At 38.8% G+C, this 26396-nt stretch overlaps 3 protein-coding genes across 3 annotated transcripts in view; 2 read left to right on the top strand and 1 right to left on the bottom strand.

Moving 5' to 3' along the window:
• Positions 1–1157: 1157 nt before the first annotated feature.
• Positions 1158–2236, top strand: LOC124148752 (transmembrane emp24 domain-containing protein 7-like). The gene has a single exon (XM_046520021.2). It carries the CDS (start codon positions 1351–1353, stop codon positions 2020–2022), a length of 672 nt encoding a protein of 223 aa, XP_046375977.2. The 5' UTR covers positions 1158–1350; the 3' UTR covers positions 2023–2236.
• Positions 2237–3657: 1421 nt separating this feature from the next.
• Positions 3658–6452, bottom strand: LOC124148751. Its single transcript, XM_046520019.2, has 2 exons — positions 5968–6452; positions 3658–5217 (listed from the first exon to the last, which is right to left on the bottom strand). The coding sequence occupies exons 1-2, from the start codon at positions 6408–6410 to the stop codon at positions 5169–5171; spliced, it is 492 nt and encodes a 163-aa protein (XP_046375975.1). The 5' UTR covers positions 6411–6452; the 3' UTR covers positions 3658–5168.
• Positions 6453–12390: 5938 nt separating this feature from the next.
• Positions 12391–26396, top strand: part of LOC124148750 (AN1-type zinc finger protein 3 homolog) — a 35395-nt gene continuing 21389 nt past the window's right edge. The window contains exons 1-2 of the mRNA XM_046520017.2: positions 12391–12545; positions 26215–26255. Of these exons, the coding sequence (XP_046375973.1) occupies positions 12493–12545; positions 26215–26255 (94 nt within the window). The 5' untranslated portion in view covers positions 12391–12492. The remainder of the gene's footprint in view (positions 12546–26214; positions 26256–26396) is intronic.

Consider the following 26396-nt stretch of genomic DNA (forward strand, 5'->3'; position numbering starts at 1 on the left):
TTGATTGGTTAACCAAGCATTTTCTTTTGCGTTTATGATTCTAGGCCATGACCACTAACGGTCTGCTTTGTAGTGATTGGCTGATAATAGAATGGGCGGTCGTGTAGCATTAACAAAATATTGCGAATATTGACGTCATATCAACGCACGTATTGAAGATGACGTCATTCATTGTTCATGACGTCAAAGTCGGTTTTATGTGACGTTTTTCCAGCGATAGATTGACTGAGAAACCAATGATATTCTAACTTTCTATTGGCAAAATATCGATTTACCTATTTGCCAATCGGAATGATTGGTTATGTATCCCTTTTGAAATAATGTTGAAAGTTGAAAAACAAAGATAGTGATATCCGCATTTCCTCGTAGCTAGTAGCATTCGTCACCACTCGCCTCTTTCCGTAATCGCTATTCGGCTTGTCCCGGAATAACACGAGTTGGTCACGAATGAGCTAGTAGGTGATTATCTAAATATTATGCTCAATCTAGTCTGTCTCCCAGGGTCCACTTGCACAAAGCGCTCTAAGCGCTACGACTATCGTAAGTCTATGTTAAAGTATGTCAGTTACGATCGTCGTAGCGCTCCGGTCGTTTTGTGCAAATGAGCCCAGACTCTTAAGAATAAATACTAAAACCGACTCAAGTCTAGAATGGTTTGGCAAGTCTAGATTGCCTTAAGCATTATTCTGGGCGTCGTTGTACAAAGCAATATTAGCGCTAAAGTGATCGTAACTCCCATGCATTAACACAGACTTAGGACAGTCTTAGGCCTAAGGTTGTTTTGAACAATAACAGACAGGGCTCCATTTGGATTTGATTTTATATTTTGTAGATGCATATTTTTTTTCGGGGACTAAGTGTTTGTCTGTGCTCGGTATAACTTAATTTAAATCAACATGGATCTACACAATCTGCAGCTGTCACCACACGGGAATTGTATAACAAATTAACAACTGTAAACTGCCTTACAAAACATGATCATAATGATACGGCAAATGTAAAATGTTAGTTTTGAATAATATAGACGTCCGATCCCTGGATCCGGCCCGCGCAGAGTGTTACCATCTTTCGATCCAAGCAACAGCTGGTCCTCTCAGAATACATATTGACCATTCAAAGGTGGCAGGTTGGCTTCACCCAATAGAATTTCTGTTGACGCCGGTAAAGTTATTGAATTATAGAAGCGTATAGGGCATACTACGTGTAAAGTTGTCGTGGCAGACGGCATGCAAAATTCCACTGGTCTTATTAAGCGAGAGTGAGATAAAAGGGTGTGATACCTATGATAAACTTGATCAGCTGGGAGATTTAATCACCCCTGGATCTGCAACACTTCTAAGGCATCACAAGATGGATTATCGCCGTTTATTCAACGTGTGTTTTGTCTGTGCTTTTCTGGTGTCGTCTGCTCTCGGGAAAAGATTCGTTGGGGGTGATTACACGTTTGAACTGCCCGACAAGGAAAAGACGTGCTTCTCGGAAATATTCACAGATACTTCTAAAATACTGTTTGAATTTAAAGTGATTCGCGGCGGCAACAACGATGTGGACGTCAAAGTGATTTCCCCTGCTGGGAAAATAGTGTACAAGCAAGAGAAAATATCCGGGGACATTGTCACAATGGAACCGACATTGGGTGAATGGAAATATTGTTTCAATAATGAATTTTCCTCCATATCTCATAAGACAATCTTCTTCAGTATCCGACCATTCAGCGTGGACTCCCTTTCAAAGGAAGCTGGCGGAAAACAGGTCCCAACAGTCAGAGTTGCTGCTGAAATGTCTATGGACGAAATTCATGTTATGATGTCTCATGTTAAAGAGTTCCAAACAAGGTATCGTCTGCGCGAATCTATAGGTCGCCATATTGCCGAACAACTAAACGGGCGCGTCATGTGGTGGTCCATCGCCCAAGCAGTCATTGTTATGCTGACAGGCTTTGGACAAGTTATGGTCTTCAAGACATTTTTCACCGAACGCAGGACATCATCTAAGCTAGAAGACGCCGAAAAGCGAACATAATTTGGCAATAGGGCGACAATCGTTAATGGTTTAAGCAGTGTAGTATACCGGTAGTGCTATATATAGACAATGTCATATGATGTAGTTTGTCATGTCATGTGATGGTATCCTGTCGTAATTGATTGATTCACAATGTAAAACATTGAATAACTCTTTGTATGTTGTATTGTGTGTTCCGTGTTTGTGCAGAATAAATTTTATGTATATATTGATATAATGAAGCGAGGTGGTTTGAGTTTTTATACGCGAGGTCATCATGATAAATACCCTGGAACCACTCGCCACAATTAGCATCGTTTCGGAAGTGACGTCACACTCGCTCATATCAGTGCACAAAATTTCTCTCGCTCATCGGTGTAATTTGTTTGGACGGCTATTTTAAGCGTTTGTATCAAACCCAAAACGAAGCTATGGTGGCGAATGGGTACACGATATATGGCATAATACAACAGGGGTTAATACACTAGATTGCCCAGGATGATGACAAGTGTAGCTTCGGTATTATAAATCGCCATTGCAATCACTGAAAACAATGTGAGAACATGTATTATGACCATGTGCATGTTGAATAGTGTACTCATATATAGTCTCCGAAATAAACTTATGTATGCCGTTAAATGATAATTCGATGCAGCTTAATAAATCCCGTTGGGGCAGCCCAGTGGTTAAAGCGTTCGCTCATCACGCCGAAGACCCGGGTTCGATTTCCAACATGAATATGATGTGTTAAGCCCATTTCTGGTGTTCCCCGCCGTGATTTTGCTGGAATACTGCTAAAATCGGCGTAAACCATACTCACTCATTAATCAAACCTGTACAGAATAATTTTATCTGAATCGGGCCGGCCAGTATGGGGTGCATGAACAACGATCCACATATTGCAACTACCATCTTTCCGAGGCAAGGGAGTTAACTGACTTTATAGCTAAAATGGATAGAATTATCATAAAACCGTCCGCATGTTATCAGAAATGAGCGGGCCCCTGTAACTTGATAATGCCCTCATAATGCTTGACGACGGGCCATTATCCCGCCCGTTGTTAGGTGACGTCATAGGATAGGGATAGGTGACGTCACGTTGAATAGTGACGTCATCTGGTTTGTTCTATGACGTTCCCATATTTGTAAAAGTAGGTCAGTGACATTCGTGTTGATTGCAGTAAATGTTTCAAAACCGATATTGTTGTTTCTTTTATTTGATAACAAATTCCATCCATTTTAGCTATAACGGTAACGCTATTTTTCAGGGCATTATCATTTGCAGAAGCCCTTCGTCGGGCAGTTAATAGAAGACCTCGGGCTTCTGCAAATGATAATGCCCTGAAAAATAGCGTTACCCTTATATTATAAGTCAAGTTTGGACTTTTGTAGTCAGTTTACGCCCTTGAAAAGAAGATGTGTAACACACCCGCTCCTCTTTTTTTTCTCGGCTCTTGCCATATAAACATTGGATACCAGGACCTTGTTCTGCCCACCAGGCAGAGGTTAACGTGTTGTTGATATCCTTTACTCAGCTGATTGCATGATCACATACTATTTAAGTAATTAAATGACAAATACAGTGGAATGCGAATATGCATTTCTTTCACTTAGCTCATCCGGAGATGCATGCGTAGATAATATAACAACACTAAGTGAAAATGTATTTTTTATTCACCAACATAGACACATATAAAATACAAATGAAATGAAAAGAATCAAAATATAAAAAGGTTTTTAAAGTTAAATTCCAAAATGCCGAAACTTGCACATATACGTTGCAAGTAACACAAGCAACACAAGCAACAGACAGTTGTCATAGCTACGTAACATCAAACACGATAGACAGATCAGCGGTTGATAGAAAGCAGTTGCAAGAATAATGACTAGATGGCTGAGATCAAAGGAACACGATGAGAAGCCGATATTATCAGTAGACGGGACAATCAATGACCATTATACTGACAGTTGTATTACTTTTCAATAACTCAATAATTATACATAAAAGAGGATAAGCATAAGCGTTTCATAAGTAGGATGTTGAAGAGCTCGTTGATATGCAGTATTATACGTAATATATAATTTAAGGCACATTTTGAATAACGGTTGCGTATACTTGGTTATATAATGTTGCAACATCGATTGATTTTGTAAGAGACCAAATAGATTCCAAACAAGGCGAAAACATCAATTGGTATAACCAATCTTGGTTTAATTTAAATACAGTAAACTACGGTTATAACGAACTCAAAGGGACTACTAATTTTAGTTCGTTATAACCGTAGTTCGTTATAAGCATATATATACAGCATAACTACAGCATATAGTCGGGACTAAAACGTTAGTTCGTTATATCCGTTAGTTGGTTATAAGCGTGTTCGTTATAACCGTAGTTTACTGTACTTGATATATAGTCACGCAACTCTAAGCATATATCTCAAGTTATGTATTTCTATTTAAAAAGGAGGATGATACGCTACTTCATAATATATGATTATGTGAAAGAGCAGTGATCCCATGTGCAATATAGTACGACAATACAATGACTGTTAAATATTTAGTATTAGCATAAACTATTAATCACTGACCACCTAATCCCACAAGAACAAAACGTGTGAATTTTCAGCACAGAATGTCACACACCAACTAAACACTGCATGAACACTGTGGTTGTTACCGTTATGGTGGCTGCAATAATACTGATGAGGCTTAGATCCAGACTATTAAACCTTAAAAATACATTATTAATAACGTCAAATCACCATGGCAAGAACAATATTATCGATTAAATCTAAACATAATAATCAACAACCAAACACATCCAAAACCAATTGAAACAAATTCCCTACGGTTAATTTGCAGAGTGACTTATAATACTGGCAGGTATAGTTTAATAATACTGTATCGTATGTAAAAGCAATAATGTCACAGCAAGTAGAGCCATGAATAAACATATTAACAACAAAACATCATTCACCAGCATTAATACCCACATATAACCGTTCACAACACATGAATACTCGACCCATAACCGACGACCATGGGGCAACAAGGTTCGGATAAACGAAAGTTTGATAGAGCTTGGTAGAATATCATTTTCTACACAAGATGTCGGTGTTTACAGTTCCGCGTGGAGTGGTATGGAAGACTTGGGGCTTCAGCTGTGTTCAATGAAGCTTGAATAGTCTGTTGGTAAGGTGCATGTCATCAACATATCTGCAAGTGAAGAAATCGATTGTGAACTAGTTCTTGTGTAGATTCGCAACACTTCCGTATGGGGAGGATAGCTACATGCATTACTGTTCAATAGTCGAGCTCCTTTAGTTTTGAAGTACCCTTGAAGACGATGTAGCTAGTGTTATTGTTTGTGGCAAAATAACGTGCCACAATGACCAATAACATAGGAATATATCGCTGTAATTCGAGTTAAGGGACTGGTAATTTATTATTACTATTGTGATACATATTAAATGCATGTAGGATAGGCAAACTTATCAATACAGTATGGTTATGTAAAAAGGTTGTGACATGGCGACCAGAAGGCCATTAATTTATCGTATTCACATTTCGTGTATGAGACGTATTTGTGCGTATGGAATAAGGTTAAGAGATATTTTATTTAGTTGGATAATATTAGGGAGAGAGTTTGAGCACTTTAGTGGGTAGATGTATTGCTTTGTTGCAATATAAATTAAATTCAAGACGCCATTACGTTTTCTTTAAATCCAAAAATAATGTGATTCTTATCTATATATAGTATAATACCAGTTCTATTCTCTATCTAATCTTACCGCCTCCCTTGTAATAACGGCCTAATACATTACCAGTCCCTTATGTGTTTTCATTGTATCACGAATATCATTTACGTTGACTGATTTCTCAATTTATTTTGTTGCCAGAGGGATTGAATGCTAAATTATCAATAACACATAAACAAAACTACAAAGAAAAATAAAACCCACGTACCTTGTCATCGGACTGTTGACGATTGGGAATCGACTGACCGTCCTCTCGGTGACAATGGGTGGGAGGCTCGTGCCGGTCCCCCAATTTGGGGGACAGGGTTTCTTGTGACCCCCCCTAGATGGTAGAGTTTGTCTCAGGGTGGACCACTCCTCGCTTCTGGAAGACGGGTGGGACGCGTAGATCATCTTTTCCTCCCTCCTGTCAAAACTTCTGAGAGGGGGTTCTCCCACGGGGAGCCAGTGTTCTTCCACCGTGGGAAGATCCGCAGGGGCCAGAAATTTGTGTCTTGGCACAGGTGCAGTGACACGGAGATCCGTTGGTATATATCGTTTAGTTACCCACACCGCACCAGGTCCTCGATTCAGCTCTCTTTCGCGATCTCCTTGTTCTTGCAGATACTTTTGATAAGATAGACCAAACGCCCCCATGCTCAGTGCCGCCATCTTGACGCTCTCCGGTAGCTATGCTGTCTCTAAGGAGAACTCGCGAGATTTCATGTGCAGCGCGAGGTCATGAAGGAAAGCAAGCTAATCTCGGATTAGTGAGTGTTACGAACTCGGCTCAACTTCATACGTTCAGACGTGTTCTACTTATCTCTCATAGCATCGCGATTTATATCGATTGCAATAACCAAACAAACAAATGTATATCTTCTTACTGCATATGCTTTTCCAAATCTATGAATGGAAGTTAATTGAGTACAATATAGTATAATCTATATGACTTAAAAACCTATAGTACAATAAGCATTAATATTCTCCAACGTTTCGTTTCTGTGTGTGTGTGTGTGTGTGTGTGTGTGTGTGTGTGCTTGTTAGTTTTATGTCTTTGTTCGTTTGGGGGGTTGGGGGAGAAACCTATGGTCGTTAGTTTGAATGATTACGTTTCAAGGTTTGTCAGCACCATACCCGTGCTCGTGGGTTTCAACTTAGTGGTAAACGTCTCAGACCTGCAACACTACGGGTTTTCCTCCCACATTAAACTTGACACGCCGTTCAAGGCGGCGTTAAACCCAACTCACTCACTCACACGGGTTTTTCCCAAGTTTTGTATCCTGTTTGTAGACAGATCAAGTTAAAAACAGTTAGTTTTGTTTCTTCCCAAATATACCAGATTTATATATATTATGTTTAAAGATCGTTTAAGAATAGTTGATTATGACATTAGTTTGTATCTCTTATCTTTTACGCGTATGCAGACACCAGTTTTTATCACACTAACAAACTTTGGAGTAATAAACATATAAGTGTCTACTACAAACAAATATGTATCTCGTGTGGGTATATCTACAATACCGCGCGCCTGCGCGTGTGTGCGTGTGTGTGTGTGCGTGCGCGCGTGTGTGTGTGTTATAGTATTTTCGGTTAGTATTGCTGCAATATCAGTTAATTGTCTACATGACAAAAATATGCCCAACTTAATACACGTGCTTTGATCAATTATCAGTTATCGATTTGTAAATCTACGCCTTAGTTTGATCTATTTCAATAACCTGACACACTTGTATATACTTACATAAATGATGATTTCAGCAATATAACAGCAATATAGACATACAAAATGCCCATTATGTTGATCAATTTGATGTTTAATTTTACAGAAATATGACACAGTGATCTGCTTACCATGTCCACTCCCGATGTGTCCAATTTCCCAGCAGAACACTACAGCTGTGTCTCAATCAGAGGGATGAATGCAATTCCCTGAATAGTGTAGGAGTCGTTTGATGTGTGTGATAACATGACACTGCTCATATTTTTGGTTTCTGACATCTGATAAGCGAAAATCATATTCATTAAACCGAGGGCACTGTGTGCTATTTAAACTGATATGATGTATGACAGTTATAGAACTTGAAAGAGCACCAGTGATAGAGTGATTTTTTTTGCCTTTAATTTGTCTGTTTTAGGTAATTTGAGATGTTATTTACTTGTTATTATAATAAAATGGAGATAGGGTTTTTTCCTATTTTCTTACTGTTCATGGCAAATAGATACATGATTGACTGGAGGAGAACTTCAAATATTCATGTAAAAGTTATTCATAATAATATTGGAATACAAGTCTGTTAAGGAAAATAATGATGTATATATGTGTTTGTAAGAGGCATTTCTTCAATCAAACTAATTACATTTGTAAGAAATTTGTAAAAGAATGAAGAAAAGAATGCTTAAGCGAAAAAATAATAATGTTCATCCATCAATAACTTAATAATAATAAATGAACAAACTCGAACGTTCTTTTAATAACACAGGCGTATTAATGGCGAGACGGGGAGTTATAAAATGTCGGTCCTCAGGCTCTGTAACAAACGCGAGTGGAAGAGCGCACAAAACTCATAACCAACACATTGTTTATTTGGGAAGATGCAGCACAAATCGTGAACTGTATATGTCCTTACTCATTACATTTTCAACAAATTGTCTACCATGGCAACGGGAGACACACTGCTCGTTCCATCAGGATGAGTGGCATTGTGGGCAATAGATTAGCCCTAGGATAACGTCTACCCCGTGGGGATTTTGGGTAAAAACTGGCTCCCGTGCAGAAACATGTATGCTGCATGGTCATGAGAGGCCACTTCGTGGATCGGGTAGTCCCGCCCTGTGCCATTTCATCCCGACGGCGTGGATAGTTGTTCATAATATCAATCACTGGGTGCTCTTGGTCAGACTCAGATATTTACAGGCCATCGTCATATAACTGAAATATTGCTGAGTGTGGCGTAAAACATCAAACAAACAAACAAGGTAATTCCGATACAGCTTCGGATGTTACTTCTGTCGGAAGCATTAGAAGCTCTCGTAAAATATAAATAGATAACTTGCATAAAATCATGCAACGCACTTATAATTTGGTTGGTTTGTTGTTTAACGCCGCACTCAGCAATATTCCAGCTATATGACGGCGGTCTGTAAATAAACGAGTCTGGACCAGACAATCCAGTGATTAATATCATGAGCATCGATCCACGCAATTGGGATCGATGACATGCATCAACCAAGTCAGCGAGCCTGATCACCCGATCCCGTTAGTCGCCTTTTACGACAAGCATAGTCACCTTTTAGGGCAAGCAAGGGTTGCGGAAGACCTATTCTACCCCGGAATCTTCACGGGTCCAACGCACTTATAAAACATACTTGCATGCGTATACAATTGCTTTTAATTTTTAATTATATTTGCACCGCAAGCATATACGCAGTATTTTAGGATTTTGTTTGTGTTTTGTAGATTTTGATTTTTATTTCACAGGACGCTTTATTTTTCTCTGCAATACAAAGGTTATCAAGCTGACTTTTCATCTGGTGATGGTGCGACAAGGAAACCATAACCCAAATAGAGACATATATCCATGTATACGGGATGGAGGTAGAGAACACATGAAACACGGGTGTTTTGATACTCATAGTGAACGGTTGCTATATGGTTCTTCTGTAAACGCCAAATGTTCCAGCATGTATATAGGAAGTACGCGAGTCCAGATTTGCGTTCTCATGGCTAAACGTTTTCAAGGGGTAATTTATGTAGAATTAATAATAAAATACAAAATAGGATGTTTGTGAACATTAAAACGTAAGCTCCATGCCCCTTGACGACCTAAACATCAACACAATTGTCAAAAAAAATCACAATATAAACAAAGGGTTATCTTTTCAATAATGATTTATTGAGTTTGGCAAGTTTTTCTTCATGACAAAAATCTCATAATTATATTTTTTGAATTTATAACACAACACGGGGACGGGGTCAACTTGCCTGTTACATACCGACGTTCATTGTGTATTGGGTGAGTGAGTTAAAATTATTTCAGCATTTCGGCATTATTTCAGCCATATAGCAACTCCTTGTGTGTATTAAATATTTGACATTGAGGGTGAAGATTCAAGTTAAAAAGGAAATTCGTAGCTGTATACACGTAAACATATCTTTTGATGACCCATGTATCTTGGGATCAATAAACAATATGTTTATAATATTTGTTTTCAGCTACAAATGCCTGCGAGCCAGCTATGTGATAAAGGGGGGCAACTCTGTCTTTAATTTACTTCTCGCGGTTCATTGAAAGAATAACGGTATGATCATTATGATAACGATAGAAATGATATATTTACTAATACTAATATAATAATACACTTAGTGCCTGTTCAAATCATCTTAAATTTAGATCGTCCTTTTATGGAGAGTGGTCACACAAATAATGAGTGGATACAGCAACAAGTGCAATTTTACATCTGATATTTCCCCAAAATGTTGCTGTAAATATGTAAACATGTTTGTAGATACGAAAATCCCATTATTATATAAACATTATATATATACACATGTGCAAAAGAATTTATCCATCTATATCTCTGACGTAGGAATCTCTCTCTCTCTCTCTCTCTCTCTCTCTCTCTCTCTCTCTCTCTCTCTCTCTCTCTCTCTCTCTCTCTCTCTCTCTCTCCTCTCTCTCTCTCTCTCTCTCATGTGCACATGTATAAGTAAACCTTGAATAACAAGATTAAAATTAATTAAAATGGAATTATGTTTTATTCTGAGTGATTGGGTATTGTTTTACGCCGCTGTAGCACTTGTATAGCGATATTGCAATGACGTTTTAATAACAATATATACGTGACTTTACGCAAACTGAAGTGTCGGGCAAAAAAATATACCTTAAAAATACACACTTCGCTCTGCTCATTACCGTGTGCTGTGAAATTACGACCCCCATGTTCCTTGCGACTTCATGTGACGTCACCTGTTGTCAGACATTCATTGATGTGTGTGTGTGTGTGTGTGTGTGTGTGTGTGTGTGTGTGAGTTTGATTTTACGCCGCTTTTAGCAATATTCCAGCAATATCACGGCGGGGGACACCAGACATGGGCTTCACACATTGTACCCATGTCGGGAATCGAACCCGGGTCTTGGGCGTGACGAGCGAACGCTTTAACCACTAGGCTATCCGACCGCCCCTCATTGATGTGATACATGTAATATCGACTATGATACCAGTATCAAATACGTCATCATTGTTTGTTTGTTTGTTTGTTTGTTTGTTTCATTTTCCGACACCACCAAACATGGTGTATACTTGTTTTCCCCGGCAGTTTATGTCAAACGCAGTGCATGCTAAAACTGAATGAGAGAGTGAGCCATGATGGTTTTACGCCGCTTTTAGCAATATTCCAGCAATATCACGGCGGGGGACACCAGAAACGGGCTTCAAACATTGTACCTATGTGGGGAATCGAACCCGGGTCTTCGGCGTGACGAGCGAACGCTTTAACCACTGGGCTACCCGATCGCTCCACTGAATGAATTATGTTAAAGTTTTGAAAAAACCCATAAAAACTATTATACGTTATTATTGATGATCATATTATTTATACTGCAATTATTTCGTGTTGGCACTAAAGCCACTGGGGTATCCTGTGAACGGGTGGGGTATATGGGTATGGTATGTGCAGGGGTGAGCGCTCATTAAGTGATTCTGACTATTAAGCAGGCGCCTTGAAACACGACTCTTACATGTAAGCTGGCATTTGATTTTTTATATCAAGATGGTGGTCTTTATGATACATTTTAATGTGTGTATGAATTACATGTACTCATATAGGTAGTTGTCTAGATATGTTTTACTTTTTGTCTCTGAGGTTCTTTTCAAATTGAATCTGGGATATTTACTAATAGATTTTAACTCACTCACTCATCAACATGCTCAATACGTTCACGTATATAGATTTGCTTATCGCAAGTGTTAGTCTCAGTAAAGGAAAGTACCTATCACGGACCGCCAATCATTTTAAAAAAATTATTTACATTAAATTATTTGTAAACAAAACATAAAAACAAACCTGTCAACCTTGACGTACCATGGTTCTGAATTGTAAACTTGATATAGGGCTTTATTTTTTATTCAATATAAAATTTTGAAATTGCAGTCGCAAAGACACTTAAATACTACAAGCTATTAATTGACTCATGAAAATTACATAAGGGTACTTTTAAAACTATGTGGAAAAATAAGTTTCTTTTGGAATAGCTAGCAATAACCAGGAGGTCAATATAAAACTCACACAATACATTCCATCTTTTGGGTGTCAAGTGTATCTGTTTTAAAAAAGCTTTTGGCTGCAAAAAATCATATAAACGTGGCAGTTAATATTCACAGAAAGAAATAAAAAAAAGCTGGCCTATTCTATTTCTGTCAGATTCTTGAATCGTTCTATAATTATCCTTTCTATACGCGCATCTCCTAGTGTATTAATAGAAACATTGATTCTAGGTGAAAATAGAAATAGTATATGTCACGTAAGTTTAAGGAATAGTTCATCAATTAGGATGTGTAAGATGGAAGATACGCGCGACTGATCGTGGGAACCCATTCATGCACGGTCATGGTGACCTCTTACCCGGAAATGACAGACGGGCCTCGTTCTGATATGAAAACTAACCAGCTGGTGTGATTGTCATTCCTTCACTACATTCTGTCTTTTTCTCAGACGAAATATTCGTCTCCACGTAAATTTCGTCTTCCGCAGATGGAAGATTCCAATAGCAGCGAACCTCCACGCTGTCCTTGTGGATTTTGGGGGTAAGATTTGAGGTTTTAATGAAAAATCTACCCGGTCTAAACATGACGAGCCTAGCGACCCCGGGTCGATATGGACCTGCCCATTCTAAGATGGAGACTAGCTTTGTGTGATGTCGTGTATTTATTGGCGTTACTAGAGTATATTTGTGACGATTTGCGACCTTTCATTGGCTTGTGGTTTACAAGCAATGTATTACTATCACGTTTTCCATATTAAGGTAAGGATATCTGATCCAGAAACTCCATTTCCGACCGAATCAAAATGCCTGTTCTCGCATGTTTTGACCGGAGGTGGGGACTTTCAGAGTGTCAGCCTAACGCAGCGAAGCGTAACGTCTTTGGGGAGAGACTGTTTGTTTACTTTCTTCTCTATGATTTCAGTGCATTAACGAGTATCATGATTAGTTGTATGCTTGCCTTTATCAGTGTTGCATGTTTTTTTTCACTGAGCCCAATTAGTGTTTATAGACGATATGAGTCCTAATGATTTTTAACTGTCAAAATGTTCATTTAATGAAGAAGTGACCATCTCTTCTGGTACACCCGCCCTTATGTTCATCAAGTATAGTTATTAATATTAGTCTTGATTTGATTTGTCAATTTATACAAGTGCTAAACCTTGGACGCTGTTTATAAGAAATACTCAAAGTGATCTTTGATCAGAGACCATGATTTAGTTAACAAGTATTCACACTCTATGTCAACTGCAGTTTTGGGGTCCCTGTCTTGAGTGTCCCTTAAGGTTTAGCTGTCGTTGTGGTTACGGACTACCTATCTCATTATATGATATTTGCTGTTTTAATTTGCTGTGATTCCATATTTTACATTCGCTGTGATACGTTATTTCTAAACAGTCTATGGTTATTGTGAACTTGCAAATAAATAAATAAACATCTGTGTTTTTCTCTTGTAAGACGCTATAATGTAAATTATTCGTTAAATAGTAATAGTAGTATATTTGGGGAACATTTGCTCAAGAAAAGTAAGAGATGGTCCGTCGGACAAGACTTAATAAAACCATAAAACCATGACCAATGATAACATTATATCCATTTGACAATTAGGTAATGTCATTTCCTGTTAATGTTATAGGTTATCAAATTTACAATCTCTTCCTAATGATAACCCTTGGTGATTGTGTTGTGTTTATCATGAGTGCATATTATGCAATGAATAATTCCTTACACTCAACTCATTACCAGAATCAGTCATCATTGTGCTCATTTCTAATTTACTGTTTGATAAAAACTAATATAGCTAACATTTTTTATTTGCTATGGATTCAAACCAAGTTTCTTTCATTATTTGTTCATGACATCTGAAACTGACAAGATCGAAGCAAGTAATACGCATATCATGTTGAGAAGTTGAGCAAGTTTAGCATGTAAAAACAGCAACCTATATAAGACATGTATATTGTCTGCTAATGGCTGTTTCATTTTCATTATCAAAACTTCACAGCCTCTGATATAATGAGGAAGGGGAAACAACTATTTTGAGTTCATATACATGATATATCATATGAGATGCACTCCTCTAGGGCTGGGACGGGTAACTCAGGTACCTGGGTCGGGTGGGTACTGAGTAGGACCCGGGTACCCACAGTAGGACCCGGGTGGCCGAGTCGTCTAAAGCGCCACGATTCGCTGTGAAGAGTTGCGTCCCTTGGGCACGCCAGAAACCTATGATTGTGGGTTCGAATCCCAGTTCGCCCCGATTATGTTTCTAGGTTTGTCAGCACCATACCCGTGCTCGTGGGTTTCACCGAAGTGGTAAACGCCTAAGACCTGCATCACTTCGGGCTTTCCTCCCACATTAAGCTGACACGCCGCGATATAACTGGAATACTGTTAAAAGCGGCGTTAAACCTAATTCACTCACTCACTAATAGGTTGGGGGGTACCCGGGTAGTAAATTTGGACTCATCCCAGCCCTACACTCCTTGTTTATACACTCCAAAGACAAAAACTTGACAATGATGTAGTTTAACCCTCAGTCACCATGAGATTGTGTACAGTTATTGGACATAGATATTCCCTATTTTCTGCCTTTGGCAGCTTCTTTATTTGTTAGCGAGCACTCACAAGTGTGCATTTTAGAGGCAAAAGAATATAAAAATTAAATGAGCGTGAACTGTATGGACAAAAACTTGAGAGCCGAGTGTTTTGTGGTCACATGGATTTTCCAAATAAGGATCTACTTCTTGTAACTTGGAGTATAAGGAGTCGTGTCTAACTGTGGATGTGATGCAGTTTCTAACATTTTGTGAAACGAATATTTTTCATGCATGAGAAAAGAAAAAGAAAAATTGCTACACCGACTGTATTATGTTAGTAGTCATAACTCGGTTTGCATTTCACAGAAGTGAAAAATATGACATGCGTGAACATTAACCATGTTAACAGTTGCAGTCTTGTTTTGCCCCCAGCTGCCTTAAAGTTAAACAGTTAACATAGAATGGCCATGTTTGTTTGTTTGTGTGTTGTTTAACGCCACACTCAGCAATATTCCATCTATATGACTGTGGTCTGTAAATAATCAAGTCTGAACCAGACTATCCAGTGATTAACATCATGGACATCGACATCAATTGGGATATGATGATATGCATCAACCAAGTCAACGAGCCTGACGACCCGATCCTGTTAGTCGCCTCTTACGACAAGCAGTTGCCTTTTAGGGCAAGCATGGGTTGCTGAAGATCTATTCTAACCTGAATCTTCACGGGATTAGAATGACCAGTGTTGTTAAATGCAAAGTCAAACAAACTTTGTACTGCGATCGACATCCTTATCCTTGGTCCTGTCAACAGAAACATACCATAGTGTCCATTGAGTTATTTTACCCCTCTCTTGATATCTTTGTTTTGTTTCTAAAAAGGGTGTTTACCCTTCACTCCAATTTTCCTTCAATAATAATACGACTACAACTTTAGCATGTTTAGTTCGCAAAAATGATGCTTTAAAAATTCTCTTGCTTCAACTGTTAAAAACAAAGTGTACATGCGTTACATATTGCTTTGATTCGTGAATTTCCCAAAATACGATAAACATTCCTTAGGTTTACTGCAATTTTCTTTCTGTAATCTTTATCACAATGTTATGGTCTTTCCTTTACCTTGTTTCCCTCGTATTGTCTTCGATGCTTTTTATTTATGAAGTGTTGTTATTATGTAGTGGAATAGAATTACTTAAATATTAATCTTGTTAATGGCTCTAGATAACAGCGAGACTTTTATTTCTAACATTGCTTGAAGAGGAAATATGCTGCATAATATCAGCACCTTTCATTCTAGGTCTAGACGTTTTAATTAGTGACTAGAGTCAAACTGAGAAAGTGTCTCTGTGTAATTGGGACCCAGGTGGCCAAGTCATCAATTTGCTCTGCATAGTTGCATCCTTCCTGAGGTAAGCAAGAAACCTATGATCATGGGTTTGAATCTCAGATTCGTCTGCTTGTTTCTAGCTTTCTTGCTCACGGGTTTCACCAAAGTGGAAATGTCTGAGACCTGCATCACAGGCTTTCCTTTCACATCAAATTGACGTGCTGTGATATGAGTTTTATAAGTAAAGATAAGATATATGGATGAACAACTTCTCTATTACAATTAGGAGCGACGTTTCGACGGTGTAGGTTCTAACAGATTATGTAGCAAGTGATGTACAGAGTATGGTTGACAAGCATGTATATAGGTATGAGGCAGTGTTTATACAGTTGAGTAGTTTTATAACTGAAACAGCATTAAACCATACTCTCTCACTCTGTGTATATGAGGGTAACCATTATATGATAATTAATTTTGTGTTTGCAGATAAATATTGTGGATTTGGGAGTGTTTAGACAGAATGATTTCAGCCGAACTTGCTAGGGCAGCCAAGAGCCTGAGCGTATTACTTCTTTGGCACAGGGAAATAGTTTTCAGCATACATTTCAGTGGCTTGATACCCGGTAATCAGATTTCTATCAAACATTTTCCATAGTGTTCATGTTGAGAATATAGAGTATTGGAGTAACCCAGTGTTTAACGTGTTTGCTCATCTCCCCAAAGATCGGGGTTTATATCCCCACATAGGTACAATGTGTGAAGCCCTTTCTTGTATCGCCTGTGTAGATCAGTGTTAGGATTGGTCTTCAGCAACTTATGCTTGATGTTAAAGGCGACTAACAGAATAAGGTGGTCAGATTCGCTGACTTGGCTGATGCATGTCATCATATCCCAATTGTCTAGATTGATGCTCATGATGTCAATCACTGGATTGTCTGTCCAAATGCTATTAGTAACAGACCGCGGCCATATAGCTGGAATATCACTGAGTGTGGCGTTAAACAACAAACAAACAAACATTTCTGGTGTCTTGTGCCGAGGGCTTATTGGATTATTGCTGAAAGCAACGTAAACATGGTAAAGCCCAACTCATTCATGACAACTGATATTGATACTGATATTTTCAAGTTCATTTCTTTTGTGAAGGAATGTCCTGCATGTGCAGATAAATCAGAATACCCAATGTTCAAAATTAAGGGGCGGGGCTCCTGGAGTCCTTTGAATCTAAATCTAGGGACCCTCTAAATCCCCTGTAAATCTTTAGGATTGTTTAACTGTTAACATTGGGGTCAAGATGAGGACACCTTTCATGCTTAATGGTGAACACTATATTGCATGAGGAAATGCAGATACTTTCCATACGCTTGATCATGTTGATGGTTTAACAAGAACTGAAATCTTATCATGCTTATAACATGTGTATAACACAATCTGTATGTAAGCTATTGAAGAACAGTGATCAGTGTTATGAAATTCAAGACCTTTACCATGTTTACCAAAACTATTGCTCCTTTTTAAAAAAACTCAACTGTTTATTGTTTTCCTGTGAGATGAGGTTGTTTACTCCAAGGTATTGTAATATACATAACCATGATAATTATCATGTTCATCGTTCAAGCATCTGAGGGACACTGGTGTTTCTCTTACCTATGGTGGGGCGGTCGGGTAGCCTAGTTGTTAAAGCATTCGCTCGTCACGCCGAAGACCCGGGTTCGATTCCCAACATGGGTACAATGTGTGAAGCCCATTTCTGGTGTCCCCCGCCGTGATATTGCTGGAATATTGCTAAAAGCGGCGTAAATCCATACTCACTCTCTCACTTACTCTTGTCTATGGTACCACATCTTGCTGTACAGAGTTGTGTCCCTTAGCTGCCAGGATCAGATGATCCGATTTGCCCCATTTCTGATCCTTCATTTGTCAACAAGAAGAACACTATCTCAACAAATTTGCCTTATTTATCCTTTTAAGGTCATAACTGATTTTGATTGGAAATGAGAGTTCCTGAATCTTTCTGATTAAATATGTTCTGACTAATCACAGCATTTGATTTCTTTTCTAAAAATAAGTTGCCAGTTGTAAAATGTCAAAAACTTGATATTTGGCAGGCTGATGTGAATATTGTAAGCCTAGTCATTATTAATATTTTCAATCTCGGATTCTGATTTAAGATGACAGCAAGCCTTCATTCTGCAATCAGCCGGTTCTTGTTTAAGCTTGTTATATCGTCCATTTTTGGACGATGCTACTTTCAAAAGATTTGTCATTTCCTTATGGCAGTACATGCACTGGGTAACTTTTGCATTCAGAATATTGAATGATAAACATGTATTTTCTGCTGGAAATTTTCTCACATATGATTAGGTCAAATTTAGGGTCAAGGTTATTATGCTAAGCTGAAAGTGCATGTAGAACTCTAATTAAGATAGCTAGAGGCATGGGACTTTCTTGTTTTGAAGCTAAACTACATATAACATGTTCCAAACTGGAAGTGGATATAACTTTGTTATTAGAGTAGCTGGAAATGGTTTGGGCACCCAGGAAATGTTGTGCATGGGTCTGTTTCCGATTTTGCATACGATGCAGACACCTTACCAGTTAACAATCCTGACCATTTGTTTACTATGATCATGTAGTGATCCTTGAATGTGACGTAATATCCCAGAACTCTAGGTACACAGACTGACTTACCATAACCAAATTAATTCAGAGTTGTTTGCGTACAAATATGCATGAAATTCAATAACCCAATAGTATAAAAACAACACAGTACATAATTACCTGATGTAGCTTTTTCAGCTTGTGTACTTCATGTACATGGATGTGTCTTTTTAGAGATTTATTTCCTGACTGAACATGCTGAATGCTGGCATCAGTACACATGAACTCTACTGCAGTGAATAATGCACGTATGTGCAACATCTTGCTTATTGTATGCGACATGTGATTCACTTGGGGCAGCGCATGGACATATGCTAATTAGAAGTTACCTTAAACAGCATAGAAGTCAAATTATTTTCAGAAAAGCCTACTCATCAGTTTACAAAACCATATTGACTGGACCCAAGAGAGTAAAATATATTGAATACCCAAAGAAACTATCAATACCCAATGTGAATATTAAGATGTGAGTAAATGTCTCAATGGCTCAAAAATTATCTGGAGCCCTGTAAATTGTAATATCCTATTCAATCACACACTAGTTTCAAAGGTCCCTAAGGGGCAGAGGTAGCTCTCTGGTCACAGTTCGCTGTACAGAGTTGCGTCCCTTGGGCATGCCTTCAACCCATGATCATGGCATCAAATCCCGGTTCGCCCTGATTATGTTTCTAGGTTTGTCAGCACCATACCCATGTTTGTGGGTTTCACCAAAGTGGTAAACGTCTGAGACCTGAATCCCTTACAGCTTTCCTTTTACATCAAGCTGACATTCCAGATATGATTGGAACAATGTCCGAACCTTTTCTTGTGGTGAAAGGCGACTAAAATGGATCGGGTGGTCAGACATGGTAACTTGGTTGATAGCATGTCATTAAACCCCGGCAGCATAGGATAGTGCTTATAATATCAAGCACTAGTTTATCTAGCCCAAGTGACTGCCACCTACAAACAACAAAGCTTATTAAATCCAGACTGCAAAATGATGTAGCTTGATATTATTCTGGTGTTCCAAAGGCAGTGCCTGTGCTATGGAAATACCAAAATTTAACACTCTTTGAGTCTAAGGAGCAACGTCTTGCCCCTATTACTATTGCTTTCAAGGTGTTTCAGCATCAATACCTCTGTGGGGTTTTGGGGTGAGACTAGGTCTCCAGCCATCTATGCTGCTATTAAGATATGGTATTCAGGCTGTTGACTGTGGTCATTGTACCCTGATTGCGTGAATAGGCATTCTAGAAGTCAGTGAGACAGTAAGAAAACATACAACTTCATGGATAACCACTTCTTGTTTATGACCTGTGAAGATCCGGGGTAGAATTTGTCTTCAGCAACCCATGCTTGCCGTAAATGGTGACTATGCTTGCCGTAAAAGGTGACTATGCTTGTCGTTAGAGGCGACTAACCGAAGGGGGTGGTCAGGCTCTCTGACTTGTTTGATGCATGTTGTCGATCCCAATTGTGTGGATCGATGCTCATGATATTAATCACTGGATTGTCTAGTCCAGACTCGATTATTTACAGACCGCCATCATATTGCAGGAATATTGCTGAGTGGGCGTCAAACAACAAACCAAGCAACCAACTTCTTGTTTATTGCATATAGCAACATTTTGATATAGATTCTTACACTTGTCAAGCTTAAGTGACAAAACTGTGATGAGATCCATATATGATTGATTTGTTGTTTTAAACAGCAGATAAACATTGACAACAGGTAATAGATCTAATCAAGCAATAGACTATTTTGATTAGGATCCAATCAGCTTGTCACAACATGCATGGAGTCCTTTTAATTTTTATCCTTACTGTATATTTGGCTTCATCCAATTGTCGGGGGAGGGGCATGGGTGGCCCCTTCGTCTAAGACGCCTCGAATAGCTGTACAGAGTTGCGTCCCTTGGGCATGCTTTCAACCCATGATCATGGATTCAAATCCCGGTTCGCCTTGATTATGTTTCTAGATTTGTCAGCACCATACCCGTACTCGTGGGTTTCACCGAAGTGGTAAACGTCTGAGACCTGCATCACTTCAGGCTTTTCTCCCACATTAAGTTGACACGCTGTGATATAACTGGAATACTGTTAAAAGCGGCGGTAAAACCAACTCACTCATCCAATTGTCTGTATGTTACTTGTTGTCTAGTTGTACGTATGTAAGTTGTATGTTTTCTTACCTGATGGAGTGGTACATTGCTCATAATATCAATCAGTGGTTTGTCTGATCCAGATTTGATTATTTGGAGTTGCCGTCATATAACTGGAATATTGCCGAGTGTGGCATTTGACAAAAATAGAAAGGCGATCAATAAGTAGCTTTTCAAAGTGATTTGTTTTGTTTGTTTGTTTGTTTGTTTGTTGTTTAACACCGCACTCAGCAATATTCCAGCTATTCGACGGCGGTCTGAAAATAATTGAGTCAGACCAGACAATCCAGTGATGGACATCATGAGCATAGATACACACAATTGGGATAGGATGACATGCATCAACTAAACCAGCGAGTCTGACCACAAGATCCCGATAGTCGCCTTTTACGACAAGCATTGTTGCCTTTTACGGCAAGCATGGTTTGCTGAAGACCTATTCTACCCAAGAATCTTCATGGGTCGATTTGTAGTAATGTATTGTGTGTCAACCGTACATGTTACTAGTAGTAGCAAGCAGACCAAATGTATTTATTTTACCCAATTGCAGTTAAAATATGGTTAACCGTTACCCTGGTAACCATATTGATAAGATTATCAAAAGAACTAATATGTCATCATTATTCATATCATATCAGTGGATACGAGGGCGTAAATGTAATCAGATCAGGTTGTATCATCTGGGTTTCTGATTGAGTGAATTATTCTGAAAATAATTCATTTAGAGTAAGCTGTAGTAGATTATGTCATTCCATTTGTTTGCCCCTATAGGGATTCTGGGGCAGTAAAGTCTCAAGTGCCCGAATCTTGTAAAAGCTGCACAGACTAGAGATGAGGTGGTCTCAATAGTAGGACTGGCTGTCACTTCATGTACCAACTACTGTATCAGTTCAATGCTTCAGGGGGCACGGGTGGCCCAGTCGTCTAAGGAGCCGCGATTCACTGTGCAGAGTTGCATCCCTTGGGCACGCCAGAAACCTATGATTGTGGGTTCGAATCCCGGTTCGCCCTGTTTATGTTTCTAGGTTTGTCAGCACCATACCCATGCTCATGGGTTTCACTGAAGTGGTAAACGTCTGAGAACTGCATCACTTTGGGCTTTCCTCCACATTAAGCTGACACGCTGTGATATAACTGGAATACTGTTAAAAGTGGCGTTAAACCCAACTCACTCACTCAATGCTTCAAATTATTGTGTCAACTAAAATCTAAAGAAAATGATGCTAAGTTTGGGCTGGTATTTTTTATATTGACTGTCACTCTATTATGATACTGGTAAATACCCTAGACCCATTCCCACGCTAGTTTTGTTTTGGAAGTGATGTCAACATCTCGTTCTCTCGTAATGAGTGACTACTAGTACAGTTGGACAATAAGATGATGTGCGGCAGATGTTGGTGGTAAAATATAACATTTACCTTATTTGATGTAATAAGCACCCCGCTCTAATAAGCGCCCAAGGCGATATTTGCTAATATATTGGCTAGTGAACAATCCCAATTAGGACCCCTTCCGATTGATCAATGTACACAAGACTTATTTATTCGCATATAATATGCACTCGTGTGTTATATGCACCCTTAATTATGGGCATTTCAATTCTGGAAAAATATATCTGTCGTATATAAACATTTCAGGCTGTCAGCATAAACCACAAAATTTATCTTTCAACTCTGTTTTTTCACCAAAATAATATTCTAATAAGAGCCCCCGATTTCTAATTTTGAGAGCGCCCTGGGCGCTTATTACGTCAATTACGGTAATGCATTTAGACCTTATAAAAATCTGAAAATACCGAATGGCTGAATGGGGGCAGTGATAGTCTAGTAGGTAAAGCGTTTGCCCAGCCCACCTGAGGCCCGGTTTGATTCCCTTCATGGGCCCAGTGTACAAAGCCCATTCTGGTGGAGAAAAGCCCAACTCGCCCACTATTACAGAGAATGGCCTAGACATGCAAGGGGACAGTAATGTTATTGATATATTTCAATCATCATTATCATGATGTTCATGCATAGATGCAGTCTTTCCAAATAAGCATTTCATAGTCAGAATATCTGGACCTTTATAAGCTTGACAAACTATGAGGAATTTCAGGAATATTCTCAAATTGTGAATACATTGAATATTGATGTATTAATCAGATAATATATATGAATTCTCTCAATATTGTTGCCTGAGTATTCCATTATCATTATAAATAGTTTATTATGTATGATACTATTTGCATCACAATACAATGCATGTTATTGAAGTGTTTTGTTAACATTTTCAGGCCTCATTATTATGAGACTGTGTTATCAGCATGCCTCTGTTGTCATAGAAATGTTCAGAGTACACAGTGTGATCTGTTTGTTTCCCTGAAATCATCATTTCTTTCTGTGGAAAACAAACAATGTTTTTATTGCAAATGTAGGGATTGTATATGCACTGGTAATCTGCTTCATTCCGATTTTCTTCATACACAGGGTATATACATTGGCATCAATTTTGAAGGCTTGTGGGGGGGTCGGGGTGGGGATTCTTCTAGGTGGTGTCGTTTTTTAGACGGTGATATACAGTACTTACATTTCTCATTGATCAATTTATAGTTTCACATGCACTGAATACACCCACATCCACTTTTACTGCGCTTACTTCAATATCCAAAATAGAATGAACATTGAAAACAGTATCATTTTCCATCAACTGTTGCCCTAGAAGCTTGTACAAGTTTTGTTGACTTTTGTCTTTCATTGAACTGGGACTGCGGATTGATAACCTATTGATGAATCATAACGCACAAACATACAGCAACTTGTGCAAATCCATAATTTACCCATGCTAAACGGTGGAAGAAATAGCTGCACGCCACTGAACCTAATGGATGGTTATATGATGTACTGGTTCAACCTTGATAGTCATTTATCATGATTTGGCTTCTTATGTGTGCAGGGGGCACGGGTGGCCCAGTCGTCTAAGGCGCCGGGATTCGCTGTGCAGAGCCCCGATTATGTTTCTAGGTTTGTCAGCACCATACCCGTGCTCGTGGGTTTAACCGAAGTGGTAAACGTCTGAGACCTGCATCACTTCGGGCTTTCCTCCCACATTAAGCTGACACGCCGTGATATAACTGGAATACTGTTAAAAGTGGCGTTAAACCCAACTCACTCACTCACACTCTTATGTGTGCAGGGTAGACATTGCCTTTATACTGCAACATGTACCACATATTCATCTCACAGGGTTTTACTAGACTCAAAATATTGCAATTTTGTGCGCATTTGAATAGAGAATGGATGCAAGTAATTTACATTGCAAAAAGTAGATACCGTATTTTCCATAATAAGCAATCTAGGAACTTTACAAAATTGAAAGCATACATAAGAAGTTAAATCTGTTTTCAGAGACCGAGCTGTGAAAAATGAAATTAAAACTTTTTCAATAATAGGTACAAGGCAATAATATACACCTTCTGCACGGTTGTTTTCTGTAATAAAATTCATAATAAACTTTGAATAATTTAGCCTATCAAGATTGTAATTTGCATATTACATCTCACTGACTTTTCTATTCTTGTAAGAAATACAGTCAACGTTCAGGGTGTCTGAGGTTATTTTATTACAATGTAACATTGAAATCAACATTTCTGGTGGGCTTAATGCTTCTGATGCAATGATATGACATCAGTAAAATTCTTTGAAATCAAGTGAAACATGCCACGTTACCAGCCTGGTACACCAATGTTCATGACTTGGACACCCGCCACCCCCAGACCGCTTCCGTGGTCTAGTGGTAGAGTGTCCGCCCGGAAAGCGGAAGGTCCGGGGTTCGATTCCAGACAACGTCATACCAAAAAACATTAAAAGATGGTACTTGTCGTTACCCTGTCTGGCGCTTGGCATTAAGGGGCTAAAACAAGGACTGGTGGTCTTGGAGTCAGTATACTGTGTCTGAGTGGGGTATTCATGTTAAACTGCGGCATGGTATCTCAGTGAATTAGCACGATAAATCAGCATCAGTCCAGACTAGTACAAGCAGCCACACAAACACACACAAGAACACGCACGTCGCTATATAAGTGCAATAATCTTGGACGTGACGTTTAACCCCATTTCACCTCACCTCACCCCCCCCCCCACCCCCCACCCTCCCCAAAAAATTATTGAGTGTCCCCAGGACAGGTAAAGTGATAGAACTGGTTAAATCCCCCCTCCCAGCTATGCCGATCAAGTCGAGCAAGTGGACTGGCAGAGGTTTGAGTCAACAGGGGCTGCACATGCATCATGAATGCCATAGCATATTTTGGATGCTTCGGCTTGGTTTCCCAACACTATTGGTGAGATTGTCATATTTCCCCTAACAAAGAGACACTTGTCAGCTAGGTTTCAGGCAAACATGACATGTGTTGTATTGTGCTTTGTTACCAGGCAAATACCTTGCTGAAATGGAACACGTGAAATCGGTAATTTCTGTCATCAGCTGTTCCGGACAGTCTGATGGTTTTGTTGAAACAGTCCAATCCTTGACAATAATGTGTCAATAGGTGGGTTTTGCCCATTTTTACAGTTGCATTTTTGATCAATGGTTATTAAGTTATTCCCATATATGATCTAAAACAGCTGCCCACATCTTAGGGTATGAAAGGTAAGACATTGGGCCTAAACACCATGAAACACTAAAAGGAAGATTTGTTTTCTATAACCACCCGCCACTTGGAAAGGACCTATTTTGTTGTTTACAGTATATGCCATCTTTCTTAATTTGCAGACATTTTTTACTTAACTGATAATTTTTGTTGCTAAATATTTCATCTTCTTTTGAGTCTTATAAAATCACAACACACAAAAAATAATTTGTTTTTAGAAAATGAGATGACGGTTCCTACAAACACATAATCATTTTTTGTGGCCTAACCACAGCTTGCAGCCTGAAGAACGTGTGCACTGAGAATTGGGGACCAATATGTCCTTTTGAGAGGTAACCATGTTCAAGGTGTTAGTGTATTTAGAAGTATGTTTTCTTTGATTATCTTCATATACAGTCAAGCCCTGTGAACTCGAGCTCCTTGGGAAAAGAGAAGTAGTTTAACTGATACAGGGTTCGACAACCCCGACTCCACCTTATTACTGACAACAGAGAGCAGATGTACCACATCATGAATGTTTTGTAAATAACATTAATTTAAGAAGAAATATAAACAGAAGCATTTGTCAAAGGTTTTTTATATGTGATACAAATTGTGCGAAATTGTTTTTATTTTATTTTGAGTTTGACTCATCAGGGTAAGTTTGAATGTATTTTAAACTTTATGACTGATATCATGATATGTTGTCCAGTTCGAAGCTTTCAAGTTGAAATAGTGATAAAATATAACAAGAGTTTGCTCGGACCAGAGTGTAAGTTTAACACAGCTGGGGAATTGACACACCTGTGTGCATGACAGTGGGTTTAATAGAACTTATGGATACTTCGAGCCACGTTTTTGAGGGCACTATTTGTCATTATTTATGTGAGTTCTGTGACCATATGATATATGCTAAGTTTTTCTCTCTATTTGCAGGTCTAGTGACACATCAGGTTTATGTTCAAAGTGTTATAAAGGTAAGTGAAATCAGTGAAATTGTGCTTTTGATAAACCATGCTCAGTGGGGTTTGTTTCATATCCTAACGTGACTTCGGAAAATACATGATTCTGATTGGTCAATCAGAGGTTTCAAATTACAGTAACCACCCCTGATTGAA

This window comes from Haliotis rufescens, unplaced genomic scaffold (genome assembly GCF_023055435.1).
Source record: "Haliotis rufescens isolate VD_foot unplaced genomic scaffold, xgHalRufe1.0.p SCAF_3, whole genome shotgun sequence".
Lineage (NCBI taxonomy): Eukaryota > Metazoa > Mollusca > Gastropoda > Lepetellida > Haliotidae > Haliotis > Haliotis rufescens.

Excerpts from the sequence above, each read along its gene's own strand:
- LOC124148752 (XM_046520021.2), top strand. The coding sequence starts at position 1,351 with ATGGATTATCGCCGTTTATTCAACGTGTGTTTTGTCTGTGCTTTTCTG.
- LOC124148751 (XM_046520019.2), bottom strand. The coding sequence starts at position 6,410 with ATGGCGGCACTGAGCATGGGGGCGTTTGGTCTATCTTATCAAAAGTAT. Across the intron at positions 5,218-5,967 it reads GTCAACAGTCCGATGACAAG|ATATGTTGATGACATGCACC; the intron begins GTACGTGGGTTT and ends CTTCACTTGCAG.